This window comes from Helianthus annuus, chromosome 15 (genome assembly GCF_002127325.2).
Source record: "Helianthus annuus cultivar XRQ/B chromosome 15, HanXRQr2.0-SUNRISE, whole genome shotgun sequence".
NCBI classification, from domain to species: Eukaryota; Viridiplantae; Streptophyta; class Magnoliopsida; order Asterales; family Asteraceae; genus Helianthus; species Helianthus annuus.
This window is the reverse complement of record NC_035447.2, coordinates 123,137,731-123,158,077: the sequence shown is the minus strand read 5'-3', so window position 1 is coordinate 123,158,077 and position 20,347 is coordinate 123,137,731. Positions and strand designations below refer to the sequence as shown.

At 35.5% G+C, this 20,347-nt stretch overlaps 2 protein-coding genes across 2 annotated transcripts; one reads left to right on the top strand and one right to left on the bottom strand.

Moving 5' to 3' along the window:
- Positions 1 to 326: 326 nt before the first annotated feature.
- On the bottom strand, positions 327 to 1,491 carry LOC110914155 (pollen-specific leucine-rich repeat extensin-like protein 4). Its single transcript, XM_022158968.1, has 2 exons — positions 757 to 1,491; positions 327 to 350 (listed from the first exon to the last, which is right to left on the bottom strand). Exons 1-2 carry the CDS (start codon positions 1,489 to 1,491, stop codon positions 327 to 329), a joined length of 759 nt encoding a protein of 252 aa, XP_022014660.1.
- A 14,726-nt stretch (positions 1,492 to 16,217) lies between these two features.
- LOC110912395 (agamous-like MADS-box protein MADS2) lies at positions 16,218 to 19,977 on the top strand. The gene is made up of 8 exons (XM_022157091.2): positions 16,218 to 16,722; positions 17,653 to 17,731; positions 17,840 to 17,904; positions 18,007 to 18,106; positions 18,302 to 18,343; positions 18,429 to 18,470; positions 18,588 to 18,742; positions 19,686 to 19,977. Exons 1-8 carry the CDS (start codon positions 16,538 to 16,540, stop codon positions 19,768 to 19,770), a joined length of 753 nt encoding a protein of 250 aa, XP_022012783.1. The 5' UTR covers positions 16,218 to 16,537; the 3' UTR covers positions 19,771 to 19,977.
- The last annotated feature ends 370 nt before the right edge of the window (positions 19,978 to 20,347 follow it).

Here is a 20,347-nt window from a genome sequence, read left to right as displayed (position 1 = left end):
GCCTCATTGGTAGGCATTGGCGTTTGACGTCTCGGCGGCATCTTCTAAACGATGTGTTCACGTGGGTCAGGCCATAGTAAAGCGTATGTATATAATGATAGTAATAGTACATAACATCTCATGTTATAAATAGACCAATCACATAACATCCCATGTTACAATTATATCAATCATACAACATCCCATGTTATAAATATATCCATCACACAACATCCCATGTCATAAAACATAAATAATCAATCAAAACATCACATATGATGAGAATACTGTGATTGCATTGCCATAAATCGAGACCACATGGTAAAATGTACAAGTACATAATAGTGTCACACACCATCATCGACTAAGGGCTACATCACCCCAGTAAAAAAGAATATCAAATCAGTGTCAATACATCCATATACATGTCAACAAAAGTCAGAATCAGAATGCAGTCTCCAAAAAGCTGTGCGGTCAGAGCAATCGCCGTCTTCTCACCAACGTCCACCCATACTATACTAAAGAGCTCTACACTGATGGCGGTGGAGGAGAGGGAAAATGGGAAAAAAACAAACGACGCAAATGGAGCCAGTCCTCCTCCATGGCTCTCTGGGAACGCAACCAAGACGCCATCTGCTACTCCAGTGCCAAAAGGCGTGCAGCAGAGTCCGGTGGCAACGGTCGAGGGGGCTGCGAAGAAGCAGGGTGGGTCTGACCCTGACACTGGCACGGCGGTGGCTGAGCTCTCTCGAGCTCCTGAATGCGCCGTGTGAGTGCCTCCTGCTGGACAACAATCGACATAAGAACGTCCTCAATAGAATACCCCATATGGAAAGGATGGTAGGGGTCGGATGGCGGCATAATAGGTGGTAACGTCCAAAGGAATGGCTCACTCGCTGGGGCAAAAGGTGGCACAGAAAATGGTGGAACAGGGGGAATAGCAGTAGAAAACTGTGGTACAACTAGGATAGATGTCGGCACATGTCCAAAGGGATGAGCCGAGGAACCCTCTCCAGGTCGTGCTGGAGGTGTGAACTGAGCGAACGGAAAAGGGAAATCCATGTGACGTGCATCGGTGGTATGTGGGGGAAAAGGTGGGAGCTCATCGTCAACGTCAATCCACCCATTCTGGGTGTGCGCATAACGGGGATCAATATGGGTCGCGAATAGCGCATGATCGGGCTCCAGGGGAACAGGATCAGGTAGGGGAGCTACAATAGGGTCAACAGGTACATCAGCGATGAGAGGGGCATCAGCCTGAGCTGCAGCAACAACATGATCGCCCTCCAGTAGTGGAGCATCAACAGGGTGATCATCAGCGGGTAGATCAGCAATCACAGGGTCAACAATAGGTATGCCAGCATGAATAGGGTCATGCTCAAACACAGGGTTAGGAGCGGCTACCGGCTCGGGGGCTATGGCAGGCTCCGGGTCATCGAACGCCATCTCAAAATCTGCGTGGTCAGCAAACGCAGGGTCAGCAAGGTCAACTGGGTCAACCGGGTCCTCCATAGGCTGATCCAGGGGTATAAACTCTATGTCCTAATTTGGGTCGAACCCAGGTGGAAAGACAGGGTTGGAATCCTCCTTAAGGTCGTGCTCAAAGACGAAGCTCGGGGCAGGGGCAGCAGATGATGCTCTATCAGGATCTGAACCGTGAGAAAAGTGATGCGCACCCTGAGTGTGTGACTGTGCAGAGGCCACAGACTCGAAAGAGTCTGGAACGGGTGAGTGAGCAGGTGACTCCTTAGCTGGAGCATCCGCGAGCAACAAAAGACCACCGTCAGCTAGAAGGGCCTCGCCCTCAATATCATCCTCCAGGGGCTCGTCATCAAACAAATCGACGTCGTCATCAACGTCGGCGTCGAGAAGTATATCAAGAGCAGGATAAGCGGCCAAAGGTATGGGGCAGGGATCTCCACGAGCGGTAAATCCCCAGCAAAAGGGCCATCAGCGGGCTCGTCGACAGCATCGGGTAACACAAAGGGCTGGAAGTCATCCTCGTCCGTGCTGGTAACATCTGAAGTGTGTATCTCATGCTCTGAGGATACTCGGTCGTCTGATACAATGGGCATAGGGCCCGTAGTGTCCGACTCACCAGTGCCTGATGAATCCATGGTGTCTGTAACACAAACACAAATATGCACAAATAATCAATCATATAATCAGGTAAACATATTAGTCACCAATTAAGCAATCAAGTAGTTCTCCTAGTCCCACTAGCCTCCCAGCCTCCCAGACTGATCTTCCTAGTCCCACTAGCCTCCCAGCCTCCCAGACTGCTCTTCCTAGTCCCACTAACCAATTCTCCTAGTCTCTCAGACTGCTCTTCCTAGTCCCACTAGCCAATTCACCCAGCCTCTCAGACTGACTCCCTAGTCCCACTAGCCAATTCTCCCAGCCTCTCAGACTGACTCCCTAGTCCCACTAGACAACTACCTCGGTCTCCCAGACCGAGCCTCGGCCTCCCAGACCGAGCCTCAGCCTCCAAGACTGAGCCTATAAATAATAAATAAAATGTGCTCAACATTTGTTTATAAAAACGTTTTGGATCTGGACTTAAGTGGTATGTAGTGTAAAAATGTTTTCGTGAGAGCCCTAGTGATCATAGTCTAGACTCGAGAAGGAATCCTAGTTCGCTATGATCAGAGCTCTGATACCAAGCTGTCACACCCTGGCTTTGCGGAAGCGTGGTTTATTTTGGTGTGACTTCTTAATACCATAGCTTAATCATAACAAAGCTATATGAAATAAAAACCATGCAAGATCATCCATTGATTAAGTTTTAAAACATAAGTAACATAACATTGTTGTAAGGCGTTGACTCATGCAACGGTAACTACAACCTGATAACATAAAAACATTGTTCAACAGACACAAACATCAACATGATATAAACGCATTTTAAGAACTGTGACTCGTCCAGGAAAAAGTCACATCCCTTAAACTTGGATGACCTCGTAACTCATGTGCAGCGGGAAAACATAACATACCGCGCCAGATCTTTAGTTCCCTGAAATACATGTAAGTTGGAAAAATCAACAATAATGTTGAGCGAGTTCATGTGTAAGTGAGTAATAAAACCTTTGTATGTATAAAAATCCTGGTATGTAGCAAATGAGGAAAAAGAGATCACCAATGGTTTGCAAGGCCATTGATATGTGTGAAGTGCAAGTAGGAAGACTCAAACCTATCGGATTTATGCGTTGGGTACAAAGTCACCCCGAGGTCCGTTATGTTGGGCCTGGGGCTGGGCTCGCTACACCCAGATAGATCTACCGCTACTGTCCCTCGGTCCTACAATGAGGATTAATGGCCTCAAGTTTCCGCCTACCCACTCACATGATCTAAGTAGTAACCCTCCTTACGCTAACCATACCATGTATAAAAGTACTTGTAATCATAGCAACATGTATTTCACCCCCGCAGTTTAGAAAACTGAAAACAGTTAAGAGAAAAGGGGGACATCAACTCATAGTGGTGCGTCTCTATCAAGAAAATCTCCTGATCAATCTGCTGAATGACGACCTACACGTACTAATTTCTATTAGACGGACGGTCGTGCCTTAGCTTAAGGTTTAATGTCTTTGGGAAATAGTTAGACAACTATTTCGTAATACACTCAGTAAGTATTTGGTAATTATTTTCCTTCCCAAGGATGGGGGTTTTAATACATGCGCGTTTCTGTATCTTCGGAATATATTATTAAGTCTCACTTAAAATATATTTTAATTCTAACTCCAAAAATAAATATTCTTCCCAAAAATATTATATTTTAATTCACACAATTCTCCAAAATAATATCCTTGTCAAAATACACATTCATTAGTATTTTAACGAGAATGCATAAGTTACGTTTTAAAGATCGGGTGGTAATAATAATTACCGTTGTAACTTAAATAATTATTGTGAAGGCGTTCATATTATTTTGGAATCGTTAACATTTGGTAATATCATTTTTACCCTAAAAATAATATTTGTATAGTTCACAAAATAATCATAAAAATCTAACAAGTGTTGTTATGAAAAATATATACTAAATATATATTTATCACATTTTTATTTTGTGAAAAACCCACCTCCGACACTTAAAAATGTTGTAAATAAAATCGTGGCGAAATTTACATTTTGAAAACGAGTTAAAAATACATTTATAACACTTGTGATGAAAATGTTTCCAAGTGTTAGGTTTTTGGAAAAATTTCGCCAGAGTTTCCCCTGTAACTGGAGGTGGCCGCGCTTCCAAGCGTATTATTTTCTTTTAAAATCCCAATCAACAATTACAATATCCAAACCATCAGACTAGTCAAAATATATATAAATCGCAAAAAAATACATGAACTTGCGGTTTATCCAAAATATGTAGTAACTTCCCTTTATTTTTAGTGGATCTTCGTATAGATCAATTTGGTTTCTTGAAAATCTTGTTTTTAAAGAAGTTTCGTCTTTACAACTTCTTGTCAATGTTTACGAAAGTAGTTCTTTTGTCGAAACTTTGTGTTACACAAGTGTTTACGCACTTGTGTGTTTACAAAATCACTCTTGTTCATGAAAGATCCGGTTTTAAAAGTATGTTTTCGTTTGACGATTGGTCCTTTGAAAATACCACTTGTAGATCCGTAGATCTACTAGTTTAGAACACTATTTCTTAAGAAAAATTGATTTTACACAAGTTCATGTTGATACGTAGTAGTGTTCGTCTTTTAACCACTTTCACACCTTAGCATATTCTATGTCATGTTTCATGGACATGACCTAACCGGGTTAACTGACGATCCGAGCTACTACTAGTATAGATCAAGACTAAATAATCACAATAAAACAAGTCTCACAAGTTTTACACATCTTCATAGTTTTTATCCAACACATTCATTATTTTAGTAAACTTTTCATATGTTATCTTGTAAGTTCATGACTTTTAACCGACAAAGTTCGTTTTAACCACTTTAGAATAGATCAAGAGTGTGTTTAAAGTCACTTACTACTAGCTCGAGGCTAGGGAAGAAACTAGTCGAAAAACGCGTGGATAAAAGCAATGAAGTGAGGTCCTTCACAATCCGAATGCACCGAGCTTCCTTGTATGAGATCCTTAACCCTTGTGTGCACTTGAAATAGCTTGATCAAGACTCGAAAATGGTTGGGTGTGGTTGTGTGGGTTCGGCCGAAGGTGAGCAAGGAGGGAGAGAGAGAGCTTTTGTGTAATGTGTTGTGATGAATATGATGGTTAAGTTCATATACTTATAGACAAACTTCATGTTCATTAACCAAGGGTTACAATGTCATCAAGATATTAGACACTAGGATTATTTTAATCAAATATAGGACAAGGGTGTCCCCTTGGGGACCGAATTCGGTTAAAGGGGGGGGGGGTCTCCTAGTTCAATTCCAACTAAGTGTTAAGTATTAGTTAGGTGATTAGGAGGTTAAACCATTTACTAGCATGTTATGCGTTATAGCGGGTGTTAGGGTATTCGGGGACCCTAACTAGCTCAGAAAAAGAAAAACAATGTAAATGGCAATATTTTTATGTTCCGGGTAAAGTCCGGTTGTTCGGTTGGATAGTGATCCGTTAAAGTGTTTAACAAAGCTTTAAAGTGTCGTTATTACTATTTTTAGTGACACAACTTATTCCCGGCACTTTGGAAAGTATCTAGTAATATTTTTCTCATGTTTTGGCACTTTATTAGTTAGCTTAATGCTGAATTTTTAATTAAAGTGCTGAATTTTGTACTTAAAGTACGTTTTAGGCACATCCTGTCACTATAACTTATACCTAGTGACGCAGTTCTACAACCCTCTTATCCCTACACTCTCTATTAGTGTAGTAAACTATCTCGGGCTCATACAGGCCTTAGAGGCAGTGTCTGCCTGATGCTGGTTATATCAGCATGTTTGATGGGTTATCCATTCATAGTGCTACTGTGCTTTTGGTGCATCAAGGTTGTCACTAGAGTTCAGCATGTAATAATAGAGTGACAACAAATAGAGTATGATGCAAGTATGTACATGTATCAGTATTCAGGTAGCAGTTTATCCATAATTTCAATCAAGCACAGTAATTAAGCAGTAATTAAGTATTAATTAAGTCGTACGGATACTTGATTTAGTGAGGGTTGTCACACCCCCCCTAAACCGGTTGTGAAAGTGGGACACACCCACTAAATTCTTTTGAATTGTTTATTGTAATGGTAGAGTACTTAGGGGACAAAGGAACTAATGGATAATGCATGATGAAAAACCTCTATATAATCCACTAGCTAACCACTATTTCTTCATCACTTACAATCAACAAACTCCACTCTCTCTCCCTCCATAGAAGCTCGGCCGAACACCCCTCTTGCTACATCCACCATTTTCGATTTTTTTAACCCTTCCAAGTGTGTCTCAAGGTGTAAGAAGGTGAACAACGGAGCTTGGTGCTCTTGGAAGTTGAAGGACCTCCTCTATTCGCTATTAACCACCACATTTCTTCACTCGAACTTCCCTAGCCTTGAGCTATTGGTAAGAACTTAGATCCTTGCATTTTACATGTTATTTAAGTGGTTAATGATGTGTAGTGATCAAAATGATAAGAACTCTAATAAATCTTGTGAAGAAGTCTTGAACATAAACTAGTTGGTGATAAAGGCATGCTTAAAAGATGAAGAAATTATGATATTCATGTGTTGTGATGATTGTTGGTTGTTGTTACTTATGTAGTTGATGGATCATCATATGGTCTTGCTAAATCATGATTAAAAACATGATCTAGCAAGATGAGAAAGTTAGAAATGTGTAGGATGATGGAATCATCCACACATAAACTATGAACTTGAATAAATAAATGTTTTCTTGTAAAAATAAAGATCAAGTAGGTTACGATCTTGTAGATCTAAAGATCTATGAGTGGTTTCTCAAAAGAACCAAGTGAAAAATATAAGTTTCATTAAATATTGGACCTTACAAAAACTAATCACATTTTTGGTGGATAAACAAGTGTAGAAATACTTGTGTAACTAGAAACTTTCATGAAGAAATATTTTTAGAAAATATGGTGGAAGTTGTAAACACTTAAAGTCTTTAAAAATAAAGTTTTTAAAGAACTAATCACATTTTAAGGTAACAAGACTTACTAAGTATGCTAGTAAGTTACTACATATTTTCATAAATATTCAAGTTCATGAGTTTATAGTTATGCTTGTTTTTGACAAGTTTGGTAAGTAGAAGTTGTATATTGTGGATTGGTGATTTTTGAATGATTTGTACAAAAGAAAATGATATGCTTATAAGCATGGACACCTCTATTTACAAAGGAAACTCTGACGAAATTTTCTAAAAATCCCAACACTTAGAAAATATTTTTCTAAACAAGCGTTACAAGTATATTTTATAACTTGCTTTTCGAATATAAACTTCGCCATAATTTTTGTAACAAAACACCAAGTATCGGAGGTTGACTTTCATAAATAAAAGTCATAAACATATATTTAAAATATATATTGTATATTAAAATCCTTGTGTGAATATTTGGTTATTTTACCGTTATATTATTTTAGGGTAAAATAATATATAACTTAACAAAGTGCGTTAACGTTTAAATTGTGTGATATGTGATAAAAGTAATGGGTAGATAAACCATATGTGTTGTGCATGGGAAATTGATTGTTATCTGTACCTTATTAGGACGTGCTTGATTTCCTGATTATTAGAGTAACTAATCTAACCGAGCAAACCAAGGTGAGTTCACACTTTTCTACAAAGCATGGTAATTCCCGGTGGGAATGGGAATGGGTTCAGGAATAGGGATTCCTCGTCCTGTTGGGACGGAATTAGACTTACTGGACTAGAACTCTATCAGCGAAGTCCCTCCCTTTATATCGACTTATCATTAGTTAATAGCGCTATTAGGTTTAACAAACCTCACACCGTGCCAGTCGGACAGGCGTGTACTAATGGACTATGGCACGTCGGTGATGATAGACACCAACGCTAGGGCACAATTTATCTTTGTTAGTAGTCGATATAATAAACGAGTCTGGTAGTTTAAATATTGGGGTAGCCCCCACGGCCGGAGTGCCGGGCTGGATAGCCAGGGAAGGTGGACATGGGAGGGTTAACTGAGAAACGTTTTCGAACTATGGGGTAACCCCCACGGCTGGATAGCTGATTAAGATTAAACTACGTTTTTGGAAACAACTCTAAAATGGACAACCAACCGTGAACTCACTCAACTTTGTTGTTGACTCGTTGTTACATGCTTTGCAGGTCGCTAGATACTAAGGGGCTTGCACATGGAGGTGGTCGTTGTGGGATGCGAACTGTTATGTCCCGTACTCAATAAATAAACTTTATGAACTTATGAAACTTATGTTTTGGGTCTTTAAACTTATGAGCTATGAACTTATGTTTTGGTTTAATGTCTTATGCTTCCGCTGTTTAAATTGATCTTGGTTAACTTCCTTTTGGTCACCAATTGTATTGTGGTTGGTTTTATTTACTTAAATATGTTGTTCAATATGATTGGTGGCTCGATCCTGGTCATGTCACGCCTCCAAGCGGTGATACTCCGCATGGTGGATTTTGGGGGTGTGACAATTTGACCTGTTTGGACTGTATGACCAACATTTGCATAGGTTAATAAAACATGGTTTTCAATTTCTCACTTTCACATCCGACCCATTTCGGATTTTAACTCAAGATCCTTTTTAAGCTAAATTTACATTAGTCGACGCTTGACTATATTTCCATTTTTACCCTCTTTCTCATAAACCATAGTTTCTATCTTTTATATTTGTTCCGACCCGTATCATTACGCGTCGGAACCCGTATTTCGAATATTAATCTTCTCGTATTCATAACTTATAGAATTTATACGTATTCTACCAAGAAGTGTAAGTTTCACTTACCTTGCATCCGGTTATGTCCTTTTTCCGCGTACTCGATCCATTTGACCGGCTTCTTTTCCCATGTCTTCATCTAGCTTGTCTAGAGTCAAACTATCATCATCACAATTCGTAAGACGGTTAGATTAGTCATAATCGTTTACGACTATTCCATCCTACGGGTTTTATGTCGAATTTATCAGTCGACCATATCAAAATTATCATTCGATCTAATCATTGGTCGGTTTGACTTTTTAAAAGTCAATTGACTTATCAACATATTCAAATGCAAATTTGGTTCATTGAACTCACTTAGGCATATTTCACCCGAACTCTTAATGAAATCAAATTTTACATACAACCAAGCAGACCGCGATTTCATTTAGGCATTTCATATCACTGAAAATGGGTTGTTTTTGGTGACTTGTTTAACCTATTTACAAGCCTTCAAAAATTATGATTTTTTTGTTTGGCGTACCTCTCGGAGGGTTAGACCCTGTGTTAAAATTTCATGATCTAACTCTTTACCAAATATTCGTAAAAATTCATTTACTAAGCTGCAATCAGATTCGTCACTTCTGACTGCAGCTTACGGAAAAATTCATTTAAAATTCCTCGTTATCCGATCGATGAAATTGCAATTGGCGATTCTTTTATTCACTTAAAACTATCTACAGTAAGAATTTGAGATCATAACTCAATTCCTAAATTATGTTATAACATTCGTAATGGGCTGCAAATTCTGCCAGAAAACGCAGCTTGAACCTTCGATACGGAAAAATTCATAAAACGCTCAATTGTCGTCGAAAAAATGCGATTCCAGTGGGATTTTAAAGATATTTCCTGGAATTACATTTTAGACTCAAGAAACACATGTTTTTTTCATGTTTTGTCTAGGTTACAGCTAATACAATTTGGCTGTAAATTCTGATAAGAAGCTATTTGAATTCAGCTTTCAATTAAAGCATGTTCTTGACATCATAACACTATTTTTTTACAATCAAAACCCTAAAAGCATCTCATACACGAATTTAGTCAAAACCCACTTATCACCTTCAATGGTGATCATGAATTCACAAGATTTAGACCTAATTTCAACATATGCTTGTCTAGGGTTTACTCCTAGACACTACAATGTTCCTATTTCATCATATAACGTACATGCAACCATCTAATTCGAATTCTCTAAGTTTGCTCAGAAATTTAACTAGAGATTTATCAATAAATTTAAATACCTCGTGACTCCTTTCTCAGTGGAGATCACTAATTCGTACTTGGATTTCGATTTCGATTTGGACTTGATTTGATCATCCAATTTGATGATTTTGTTGAGTTTTAGGGTTTAAGCCCCTTTGGTCGCCCCTTGATGATCGATCTACACACACCTTGTGTGTGTGTGGTGTGTTTTTCTTTTAATTATATAAAACTTGTTTCCTTTTTAACGGTTTTGGTCCCTTAGGTTTAATTTTAATTATTAGAGACTAGAACTCTTTGTTTTATTACTTATTTACGCCCCAATTAACTAGGTTAATTATTCCTAGTTAACTTAATGGATTTGGGAAGCTATAACTCGTTATATTTTAAGTCCCGTTAACTCGGGCATTTTTATATACTTTGTTTTCTCAAAGTATTTATCCTCTTTCCAATTAATATTAAGTTCATTTATTTAAATTCCTGATATTTACCGGGTTAATTTTTACCACTAACGGTATTTTGCCCGTCATTACTATTAACGCGGTTTGATTTCCAAACCTGTTTTTGGGGTGTTACAATTGCAAAATGGAACTTTCATTCATCAAAGCAAATATGTAAAAGAACATTTAAAAAAAATTTGACATGAATGATTGCAAACCATGTAGTACACCCATGGCAACCACAAAGCTTGTCACTGTTGATGAAAAAGATGACTTGGTTGATCAGACCTTATATAGAAGCATCATTTGGTCTTTATTGTACCTAACTGCATCAAGGCCAGACATCATGTTTACAACATGTGACTGTGCCAGATCCTAGTTAGCACCTAGGAAGTCTAATATCATTGCTATGAAAAACAAATATTCAGATACATAAAAGGTGCCCCCACACTTGGTATCTAGTATCCTGCTAATGGGAATGTCAAGCTTTCGGGTTTCTCAGAGAGTAACTTTGCTGGATGCAACACCAAAAGGAAGTCTACATCAGGAGGGTGGCAATTCATAGGCAATTGCTTAGTGTCTTGGCAAAGAAAAATGCAAGCAGATGTTTCCACATCCACTACTGAAGCAGAATACATTGTTGTTGCAAGCTGTACAGCCCAACTGTTGTGGCTTCAACCAGTTACTGGATTTTGGTATAACTGCTCTGAAGACTCCTCTCATGTTAGATAGTCAAGCAGCTGAAAATATCATCAAAAATCTAGTATCCCACTCAACCACCATGCACATTGACATCAGATGCTATGAAAAAGGTGTGATTTCTCTTCATCGTGTTCCAACTAAAGATTAACTGGCAAATGTGCTAACAAAAGCATTAGACACATCTACCTTTGAAAGTTTGATCTCAAGAATTGGCATGTTTAACTTGGATTAGAAGGCAAAAACTTCTTTTCCTTGAATAAAAAGCATTAAAATGTTTTCAGAAAATAAAAAAATTATCCTTAAAAATAGCTTAAAATGAAAATTTTTCATAAATCCTTAAAAGTCTGTCCATATCCACTGATTTTTTTTAAACCTCTGATAGGTTGAAAATTCACCCACTGCTGAAAGACAACCTCTGTTTTCATCTCATTTGTTGACCACTGATTGACTAAACAACTGTTAGTTTCAACCTCTGATGTCTATCCACTGATAGATTAAAATTAGCCACTGTTTTCATTCACTGTTCCCAACCACTATTATTGTCCAACAGTGGTTTCCAAACAATTGTCATCCACTTTTTCATCAGAGGTTGCCATGTGGGCAGATGTTAACCGTCCGATCTTTGAAACCGCTGTCACATCAGCATTCATTTTTTCCCTTTTATAAAACCTTGTTTAATCCCCAAATAGAGCTTTTACTCGCCGTATCGAATTCAAAAATTTTTCCAAAGTGGTTTCCATTTTCTTCTTCACTTCTTCTTCAACTTCTCGCACTTTCTAAACTCCGACCATGGCTTTGATCATCAAACACCCTCATAACTACCTCTACACTTTCGAGAAAACCGAACAAAAATGCCGACTTTCACTCAATAATGACATACTTAGAATTTTAAAAAATATCATATTTTAAGTTATTAAACAAAAAACGAAATCTACTAAAAAAATTATAACAATAAAATATTATAATAATTATAACAAAAAATAATTATAAGAAAAGAAAAACTAAAAGAAAACTTTTAATAGACTCACTTCTATTAATTATTTCCAAAAAGTAACTAAAAGAAAAAAAAAAACCTATTTAAAATTTTCTACGGTACATGTCCTTTGTATCTGTAAGATATAAGAATTTTCAATAACTATCATAAGCAAATAGTTTTTTTATTGTAAATCTAATACTTCAGAAATAAAAACCTTAGTTTGTTATAAAATAAGGTCTAAATTTTATTTTATTATTCCATATATAAGTTTGCAACTTTTTGTGCATTATCGCTTGTACATTGTGCTTTGGGTGTTTTCAAAAAAAAAAGTTGATTTTTTATTTTTAACCCAAAGGTTTTTAAATTTTACAATTTTGACCCTACATAATTTGTTTTTTTAACTTTAACCCAAAACTTTTCATTATTTACAATTTAACTTCACAACTTTTGTCACTTATACATTTTATCTTTCGCAAATTTTCGTTTTACGTATAGTTCTAAATTTTTCGAGTTAATACGACGCAAGTTGTCGTAACGTTGGCTTTGGTGGTTTTCCAAAAAAAATTGATTTTTTTTTTACTTTTCACCCAAAAGTATTTTATAAATTACTTTTAACTCAAAACTAATTGTTTTTTTTTTTTACTTTTAACCCAAAACTTTTTATCGCAATCTATCCTCATAACTTTTTTTTACTTTCAACTTTGGTCCTTTATAGTTTTCATTTTCCGCAAATTTTTCGCTTTATGCTTGGTTCTAAATTTTGTGACTTAACACATCGCAACGTGCGTCTTTGGTTTAACGTTTTTACGTTTCGTTCTAATTTTGCGAGTTAACACGACGCAATGTGCGTGTATGGGTGAACGTTTTTACATCGTCTATTTTCCCCCATTTGACAGGTTTAACATAACGTGCGGGTCCTATATTGACTTAGTTATAACTAAAGAATCCCCGCCGCATTGCGGCGGGTCGCAATCCTAGTTACTATAAATAAGCAATAAAAATATGCAATACAACTTGTACTTTGTGCTTTGAGACTTTTTCAAAAAAAAACCTTAATTTTTTACTTTTAATACAAAGGTTTTTACCTTTTGTAATTTTAACCCTATATAATTTGTTTTTTAACTTTAACTCAAAAGTTTCATTATTTGCAATTTAACTTCACAACTTTTGTTACTTATACTTTTCATCTTTCGTAAATTTTCGTTTTACGTATAGTTCAAAATTTTTCGAGTTAATACGACGCAACGTACGGCTGTGGTTCAACTTTTTTATGTGTTGTTTCAAATTTTGTAAGTTAACACGGCACAACGTTCATGTGTGGTTCAACGTTTTTACCTCTATTTTTTCATGTTTGACAGGTTCGTCACAACACACAGATCCTAGGTCGACTTAGTGTTGGTGGTCGATGACGGTTGTGTGGCATTAGTATTATTTGACACCGTTTTACGCCCTGCTGCAACGCGAGGTGTGCTTTGGGGGGTTTTTCAAAGGAAAAATGGTTATGCATATGGTTGTTGTAACCTTGGCTTTGGGGTTTTTCCAAAAAAAAATTGATTTTTTTTTTACCTTTCACCCAAAAGTATTTCATAAATTACTTTTACCAAAAACTATTTGTTTTTTTTTTTACTTTTACCCCAAAACATTTTATCTTTTGCAATCTATCCTCACAACTTTTTTTTACTTTCAACTTTGGTCATTTATACTTTCATTTTCCGCAAATTTTTCGCTTTATGCTTGGTTCTAAATTTTGTGACTTAACACATCGCAACGTGCGTCTTTGGTTTAACGTTTTTACGTTTCGTTCTAAATATTGTGAGTTATCACGACACAACGTTCGTGTGTGGATGAACGTCTTTACATCATCTATTTTTTCTCATTTGACAGGTTTAACATAACGTGCAAGTCGTAGATCAACTTAGTTATAACTTATAACTAAAGAATCCCCGCCGCATTGCGGCGGATCGCAATCCTAGTTACACTAAAAATGTATGTTTTGTGTAACCAACGTCGTACTTCACTCTTATATCATTAAAGTTCTTTAATTTGGTCCCTTTGTCTTTTTGTGTTGGTCTTATAAAGTTTTATATTATGAATGGATCTAATATTCGAATAAAGTTATTGATTTTTAAGCCTAAAATTTATGTTGTACGTGAATATCCTCACACAGTCACACGTATCAACTTTTGCTTGCGTGTAAAAAAATGTACGATCTACTAGAAAATTCAATACATATGCGATATGGACTCGTGCTAATATCTGTTTTATTCACACAAATTATGTAATGTACATATCTCATACTTCCAATACATACATACATACATACATACATAGTTAATTAAAAAATAGCTCAAAGATATTTAACTTTAGTGTTTTAATCATTACATGAAAAAAATTATTATAATTGAAACCTATGTTGTTTAATTTAACTTACCATAAGTTATATTCATTTAGACATTATAAATTTACAGTCATCAAGCGAAAGTTGATACGTGACTAATGATTTTCGTACGATACATTTGAGTGTGAGAGTGTAGTGTAATTCACATGAAACATAACATATATTAATTAGATTTAGATAGAGTAAAATATATATAGTTAACAGGGATGGCAAAAAAGCCCAAGTCCGACGGGTATACTCGAAACCCGAAACATACAGGCCGGGTATACCCGAAGCCCGATGGGTATGGGCTTAAGAAGGGAAAATATTTGGGTACAGGTACAAGTATGAGATTTAGTGATACTAGCCCGATACCTGACTCATTTACTCGAAGTGAACTTACCTTTTTAAATACATATTTGGATATGAAGACAAGTAGTAATTCATATGTGCATATGTATTTGACAGCTGCATAGTAAAAAAATAACTTATTTTTTAGCATGTATATTAGGGGGGTGGGAGTGGTCACTAATGATAAAATTCTATCACTCACAAGCACCCAATTAAGTTCCGTCATGTCATCAACCATTTATCCATCACTCACAACCTTTTTTGGTGGCAATGGTCATCACTCACCACCACACCCAACAATTTTCCTCAACCAACAATTACCCTCACAAAAAAACCATCACGACCGTGAAGAAAATAACGAAATCAGAATTCGTGGAGCTATAACGCGTTTTCGTTTATGGTGGCGGTGGAAATTCTTGGCCCATCACGCGTTGAAAATCCCATCACGGAAAAACAACGCTGCCACCTCACCTCCCCTTAGATATGGAAGCTAGCACCCTTTATTATGTAGATTTTTATGCAATTAGGTAGTCATAATACAATTACTTAATTAAGTAATCGTTTTGATTTAGTTTGGCATATGTGGTCTGAATATGATATGTAAGTTATTAATCATATTTTTATTTGTTATAGTTATTAAAATGGTAAATTATATAAACATCAAAGTAAAAATTGCACCTTTGTCTCAGCGGATATTTTTGAAAAATTAACGGGTATACCCGATACCCGATGGGTAATTACCCGACAAATAGCTGACGTGTAACGGGCCGAGTTTGAGACAAAGAATTACAATCAGGTATGGGCCTGAGATTAACAATATCCGGCCCAAATCCGGCCCATTGTCATTTCTTATAGTTAACTATCGTCTAACTTATACGCTAAATATTTTCTAATTATATAAAAACCAAACCACTCTTGATCTACTCACTTAGAGCTTTTAGGATAATGAGTATATTCTCTATATACTGTTTTAAATCTTTTTGAACATAAACACACTTAAGATCTTTTGGATAAAAGAACCATAAGTACTCAAAACTATTCATAAAAAAACTATACAGAAAATGCAAAAACTATAGAGAAAATACAAAAACACTTTCTGATACTGACCTCTCATAGAACGACACGTGTGATACCTATTTAAGGTTGGTGACATATGTTGATGTCTTTTATCTATAACTCACTTTGACTCCACAAACGCACCCACACGCGCTCACCTCCATCTTCTACACTCTTAATCTCCCTCAACACGCGCCTGAGTGCGAGTGGGATACTAATGACATAATGCTTGCTTGTGTTCCTCAAATAGGTTAAAAACCATTAAGCTTTGAAGATAGAAACAACAAAAACAACACCAACCCTAAATTTCATATCTGGGTCTCAATTACACAACAACAAAAAGATCATCAAAACCCTAAAGTTTTTTTTATTTTTTTTTTTTCAAGATTAAAAGCAAACCCATCTTTGTATATGTGCTTTTTTGTTCAAAATTTTCAAGATTTTATGTATAATCTTGTTGCAGTATCATAATAATCATCATCAAATTTCATAATCTTTTAATTTGGTCATAAAGCACTTATCCTTTTTTACCCATTGATCTGATTCAAGTGGGTGGTGATAAAGATTTTTTTTTTTTTTACTTTTTTTATTTTGAAGAATTATGGGTAGGGGGAGAGTTGAGCTTAAGAGGATTGAAAACAAGATAAACAGGCAAGTGACTTTTGCAAAAAGAAGAAATGGACTGCTGAAGAAAGCATATGAACTCTCTGTACTTTGTGATGCTGAGGTGGCTCTTATTATCTTCTCCAACCGTGGGAAGCTTTATGAGTTCTGCAGCACCTCCAAGTACACTTTTTTTACTATGTGTTTGTGTGTGTTTTTTGTAGATCTGAGATAGGTTTTGTGTTTCTTGATGTATAGATATATAATCATGTGGTTATTTGTTAGTTTAGTGTGGTTATTTGTGTAGAAGAAGATTATCAAGTTGGATGAGTTAAATGGTTTGAGTTTTGCTTATTTAAAGATTTGTTGTTTAGGGTTGAATTTAGGGTTAGTGATTTGAGATTTAAGTAGATCTTGTCTTTATGAATCTATAAAAAGTAAGTTGAAGAAAGAAAGTAAAAGTTTGTAAAAAAATCAAGAAAATGAGGAGGGTATGTTTAGTTTTAGTTATAGTTTCTTTTTCTTGAATTTAGTTTGATAAAAAAAATTACTTTTTGGTTCTTCAAAGAAAAAATCCAATTGTATAACAAAATAAGGTTTTTAATGCAAGTCTTGATGCATCAATCCGATGAATCTTTGGGTTCTTAAGTGTTTTTAAGAACACAACATTCATCAATCTTGATGTTGACCAATGTTTATATGTCTTAATGATTTTCTTTAGGTTATAGGTCATGTTTTTTATATCTAAGGTTAAAGCTTCATTTAACTGAAAAAGATTAATTAAATAGATTTTTTGATTCAATCAATGTTGTAGTTATTTATTTTGCAAAAATCTTGGTGGGATTTGAGCTACAAGTTCACTGAATTCATAGGCTGAAGAACCAAATTGTTTATTATATATAATCTTGGAACCCTAAGTGTCAGCACATTGTTTATTACAGATTTTTTACTTTCTTGTTTCAAATCAATGTGACATACTTTTTGGATTTCAAATAGTTCATATAACCACTATCTAAAACTCATTGGTTACTTACTTTGTTCATGCATTGTGGAGCTTTAGACTTACTTATAAATAAATTTTCTTTGTTTTGAACTACTTTTTATATATCTCAGCATGATCAAGATGCTTGAAAGGTATCAGAATTGCACCTATAGTTCGATGGAAGTTAACCGATCTGCCAATGATGCCGAGGTATGATTTCAATTCATTTGCATTCCAATTTTTTCGTGTTGCTATAGATTATGGATTATATGAGTTAGAGTCGTCTTTTAATGAGTTTCTTTATTTTTGATCGTGTAGCAAAGCAGCTACAAAGAGTACATAAAACTGAAAGCTAAATACGAGTCGCTCCAACAATACCAAAGGCAAGTAGCGCGTGTGTGCTGAAGAAAGATTCGATGTTTACAAGTTTAATAAGACTAAAAGATTGGTATATGGTAAATTAATCTTGAATGTTCATATCACAGGCAACTTTTTGGGGAAGACTTGAACCCGCTAAATCTGAAAGAACTTGAGCAACTCGAGCGCCAACTTGACTCTACTCTAAGGCAAATCCGGTCCATAAGGGTATTTTCAGGGTCTTTCTACTAAACTTCAAAATCTAGGGGGCATTTGGATGTCTGTATCCAAACATCCAAACACCCCCTCAGATAAATTTGAAGTTATTTATAAGTCTTGAGCCACATCTTTTTTAAAACTCATAATTGGTATGTAATTATTGAAATTTATCAACATATGTATGATCTTATGCTTAATATGTAGACTCAATCAATGCTGGATCGGCTTTCGGAACTTCAAGTTAAGGTATCATAGTTCTATATTTAAGATCCGGATCATAACATTGTATAATTTACATAACTTGTCACAAATAAATGCATGAAACTTGCAGGAAAGGATGTGGCTTGAAGCTAACAAAGGTTTGCAAAATAAAGTAAGGAGACTCATATGTGGAGTAATTCATGAAATCACATTTAATACACTATATTAAAGAAAACCGGTTCAAAAAATAATTTAATGAAAACTAAATAGATTTTTTTTGTTTATGCAGCTAGAAGAATATTATGCAGAAAACCAAGCAGGACCATCATGGGCAGGAGGTGAACATGTAAATTCATTTGGGCAACACCATCAGAACCAGGAACAACATCCTCCAGATCATGAAGGTTTCTTTCAGCCTCTTGACTGCACAAATTTGCAAATCGGGTAATTCTCGAGACCAAGATTATCAATCTGTATTTCCCCATGTATTGCGATATAAATTGAAATCGATGTTTTAAATATTAGTGACCAAAGGGAGGTATACTTAATTAGTTTCCCATCAATGTTTTTATAACTGGACTGGTTGTCGAATTGGACACCTTACTGGTGCAATAATCGGAAAGGCAAGACCAGTTGAAAAAAACGGATGACGTCATAAATAGTTTATAATATAAATATATGATAACTTAAAACAAAATATAGAGATACTTAATCTTTTTGTTTTCTTTTAGTAATAAAATATAAAGCTTTAAATAGAAAAAAGTATAAAGTACGAAGTAGCAAATAAATCAGGGATTTTGAAAGGAGAAAAATCCTTACCAGTGCGCGCACACTGGCCGGAAAGGTTAGATTGGTTTCAAAAACCGGGTGATGTAAAAGTTTAAAATATAAATATATGATATATTATAAAACAAATATACTTTTATCTTTTTTTCTTTTATTAAAGATAAAATATGAATCCTTGAATAAATTATGAAGTAGCAAATTAAGAAATGAGATTTTGAGAGGAGATAAAACAAATAAAAATAAAAAAACTTGAAAACCAGTATGACGGATTCAAGTGAAAGTGATTCAAATAAGCACAAACGGACAACTAACGTGCCCGGTTCCTGGTCCAACCATTCCGCTCGAGTTTTTGAAAACAATGGGTTCAACATTTTTATTGGGATATCTTAGAACTTCTTAGATTTCCTATTTGCTCCTTATTTAGATGAAAAAACTTACGTTTATGATTCGGTATATTGAAGGGTAATTTAGCCATTTCATTTATAATTCATATTCGACGAGTGCATAGTTGAAATTTATATGAAAGATAATGACAGTGATCTTAAAAAATCATAATAAGATTTGGCAAAATATGGTTAATCTTTGAATTCCAAATTTACAGGTATAATGCAATAGGTTCAAGCCAAATGACAGCATCAACAAGTGGGCAGAATGTGAATGGAATAATCCCTGGATGGATGCTTTGAATTTGACTTTGCCTTGACTTTGACTTTTGCATGGTCAATGGAGCAACAAACCAGTCACATTTATCCTTTTTTGTGATATAAAATCTACAATAAACAGGATCTTTAATAATTTTGGATGTATTTTGGAGACATGTAAGAACCAACCCTTTTTCTTCAAAGTTGTTTTTTGTTTGCACATTTTAGGGTGGTTAACCTCTTTCTCCTGAAGACTTGTTCTTTGTCCTTTTTTCTTTTCTTTTTTGGATTTGATTTTACTGAATTTAGAAAACGTTACTTTTAAATGGTTCATTTTGAATTATTAAATGTGACTAATTTTGTATCTTGTTATTTTGATAATTATATTACTAGTAACTTGTTATTTTGATGCAACTAGTGGTATGAAAAGAAAGGCATGTATCTTTCTTTGGTTAAGATTAGGTTTAACTTTTTAAAATTTTACTTTATTAAAAAACACAAGTTGGGCTAAGAAAAAAAATAAGACTTTCATTTGCGAAAAACTTGACAGGTCAAACGAAATAAAAAGAGCTAAAATTTTAATGTTCGTGAGTGACACGTCACTCCGTCAGTACACCATAAA

Coding starts and splice junctions, on each gene's coding strand:
- LOC110914155 (XM_022158968.1), bottom strand. CDS start 1,491: ATGGAGGACCCGGTTGACCCAGTTGACCTTGCTGACCCTGCGTTTGCT. Junction 351..756: donor CGATTGTTGTCCAGCAGGAG/GCACTCACACGG, acceptor GGGGTGATGTAG/CCCTTAGTCGATGATGGTGT.
- LOC110912395 (XM_022157091.2), top strand. CDS start 16,538: ATGGGTAGGGGGAGAGTTGAGCTTAAGAGGATTGAAAACAAGATAAAC. Junction 17,732..17,839: donor GATCTGCCAATGATGCCGAG/GTATGATTTCAA, acceptor TTGATCGTGTAG/CAAAGCAGCTACAAAGAGTA. Junction 17,905..18,006: donor TCGCTCCAACAATACCAAAG/GCAAGTAGCGCG, acceptor TTCATATCACAG/GCAACTTTTTGGGGAAGACT.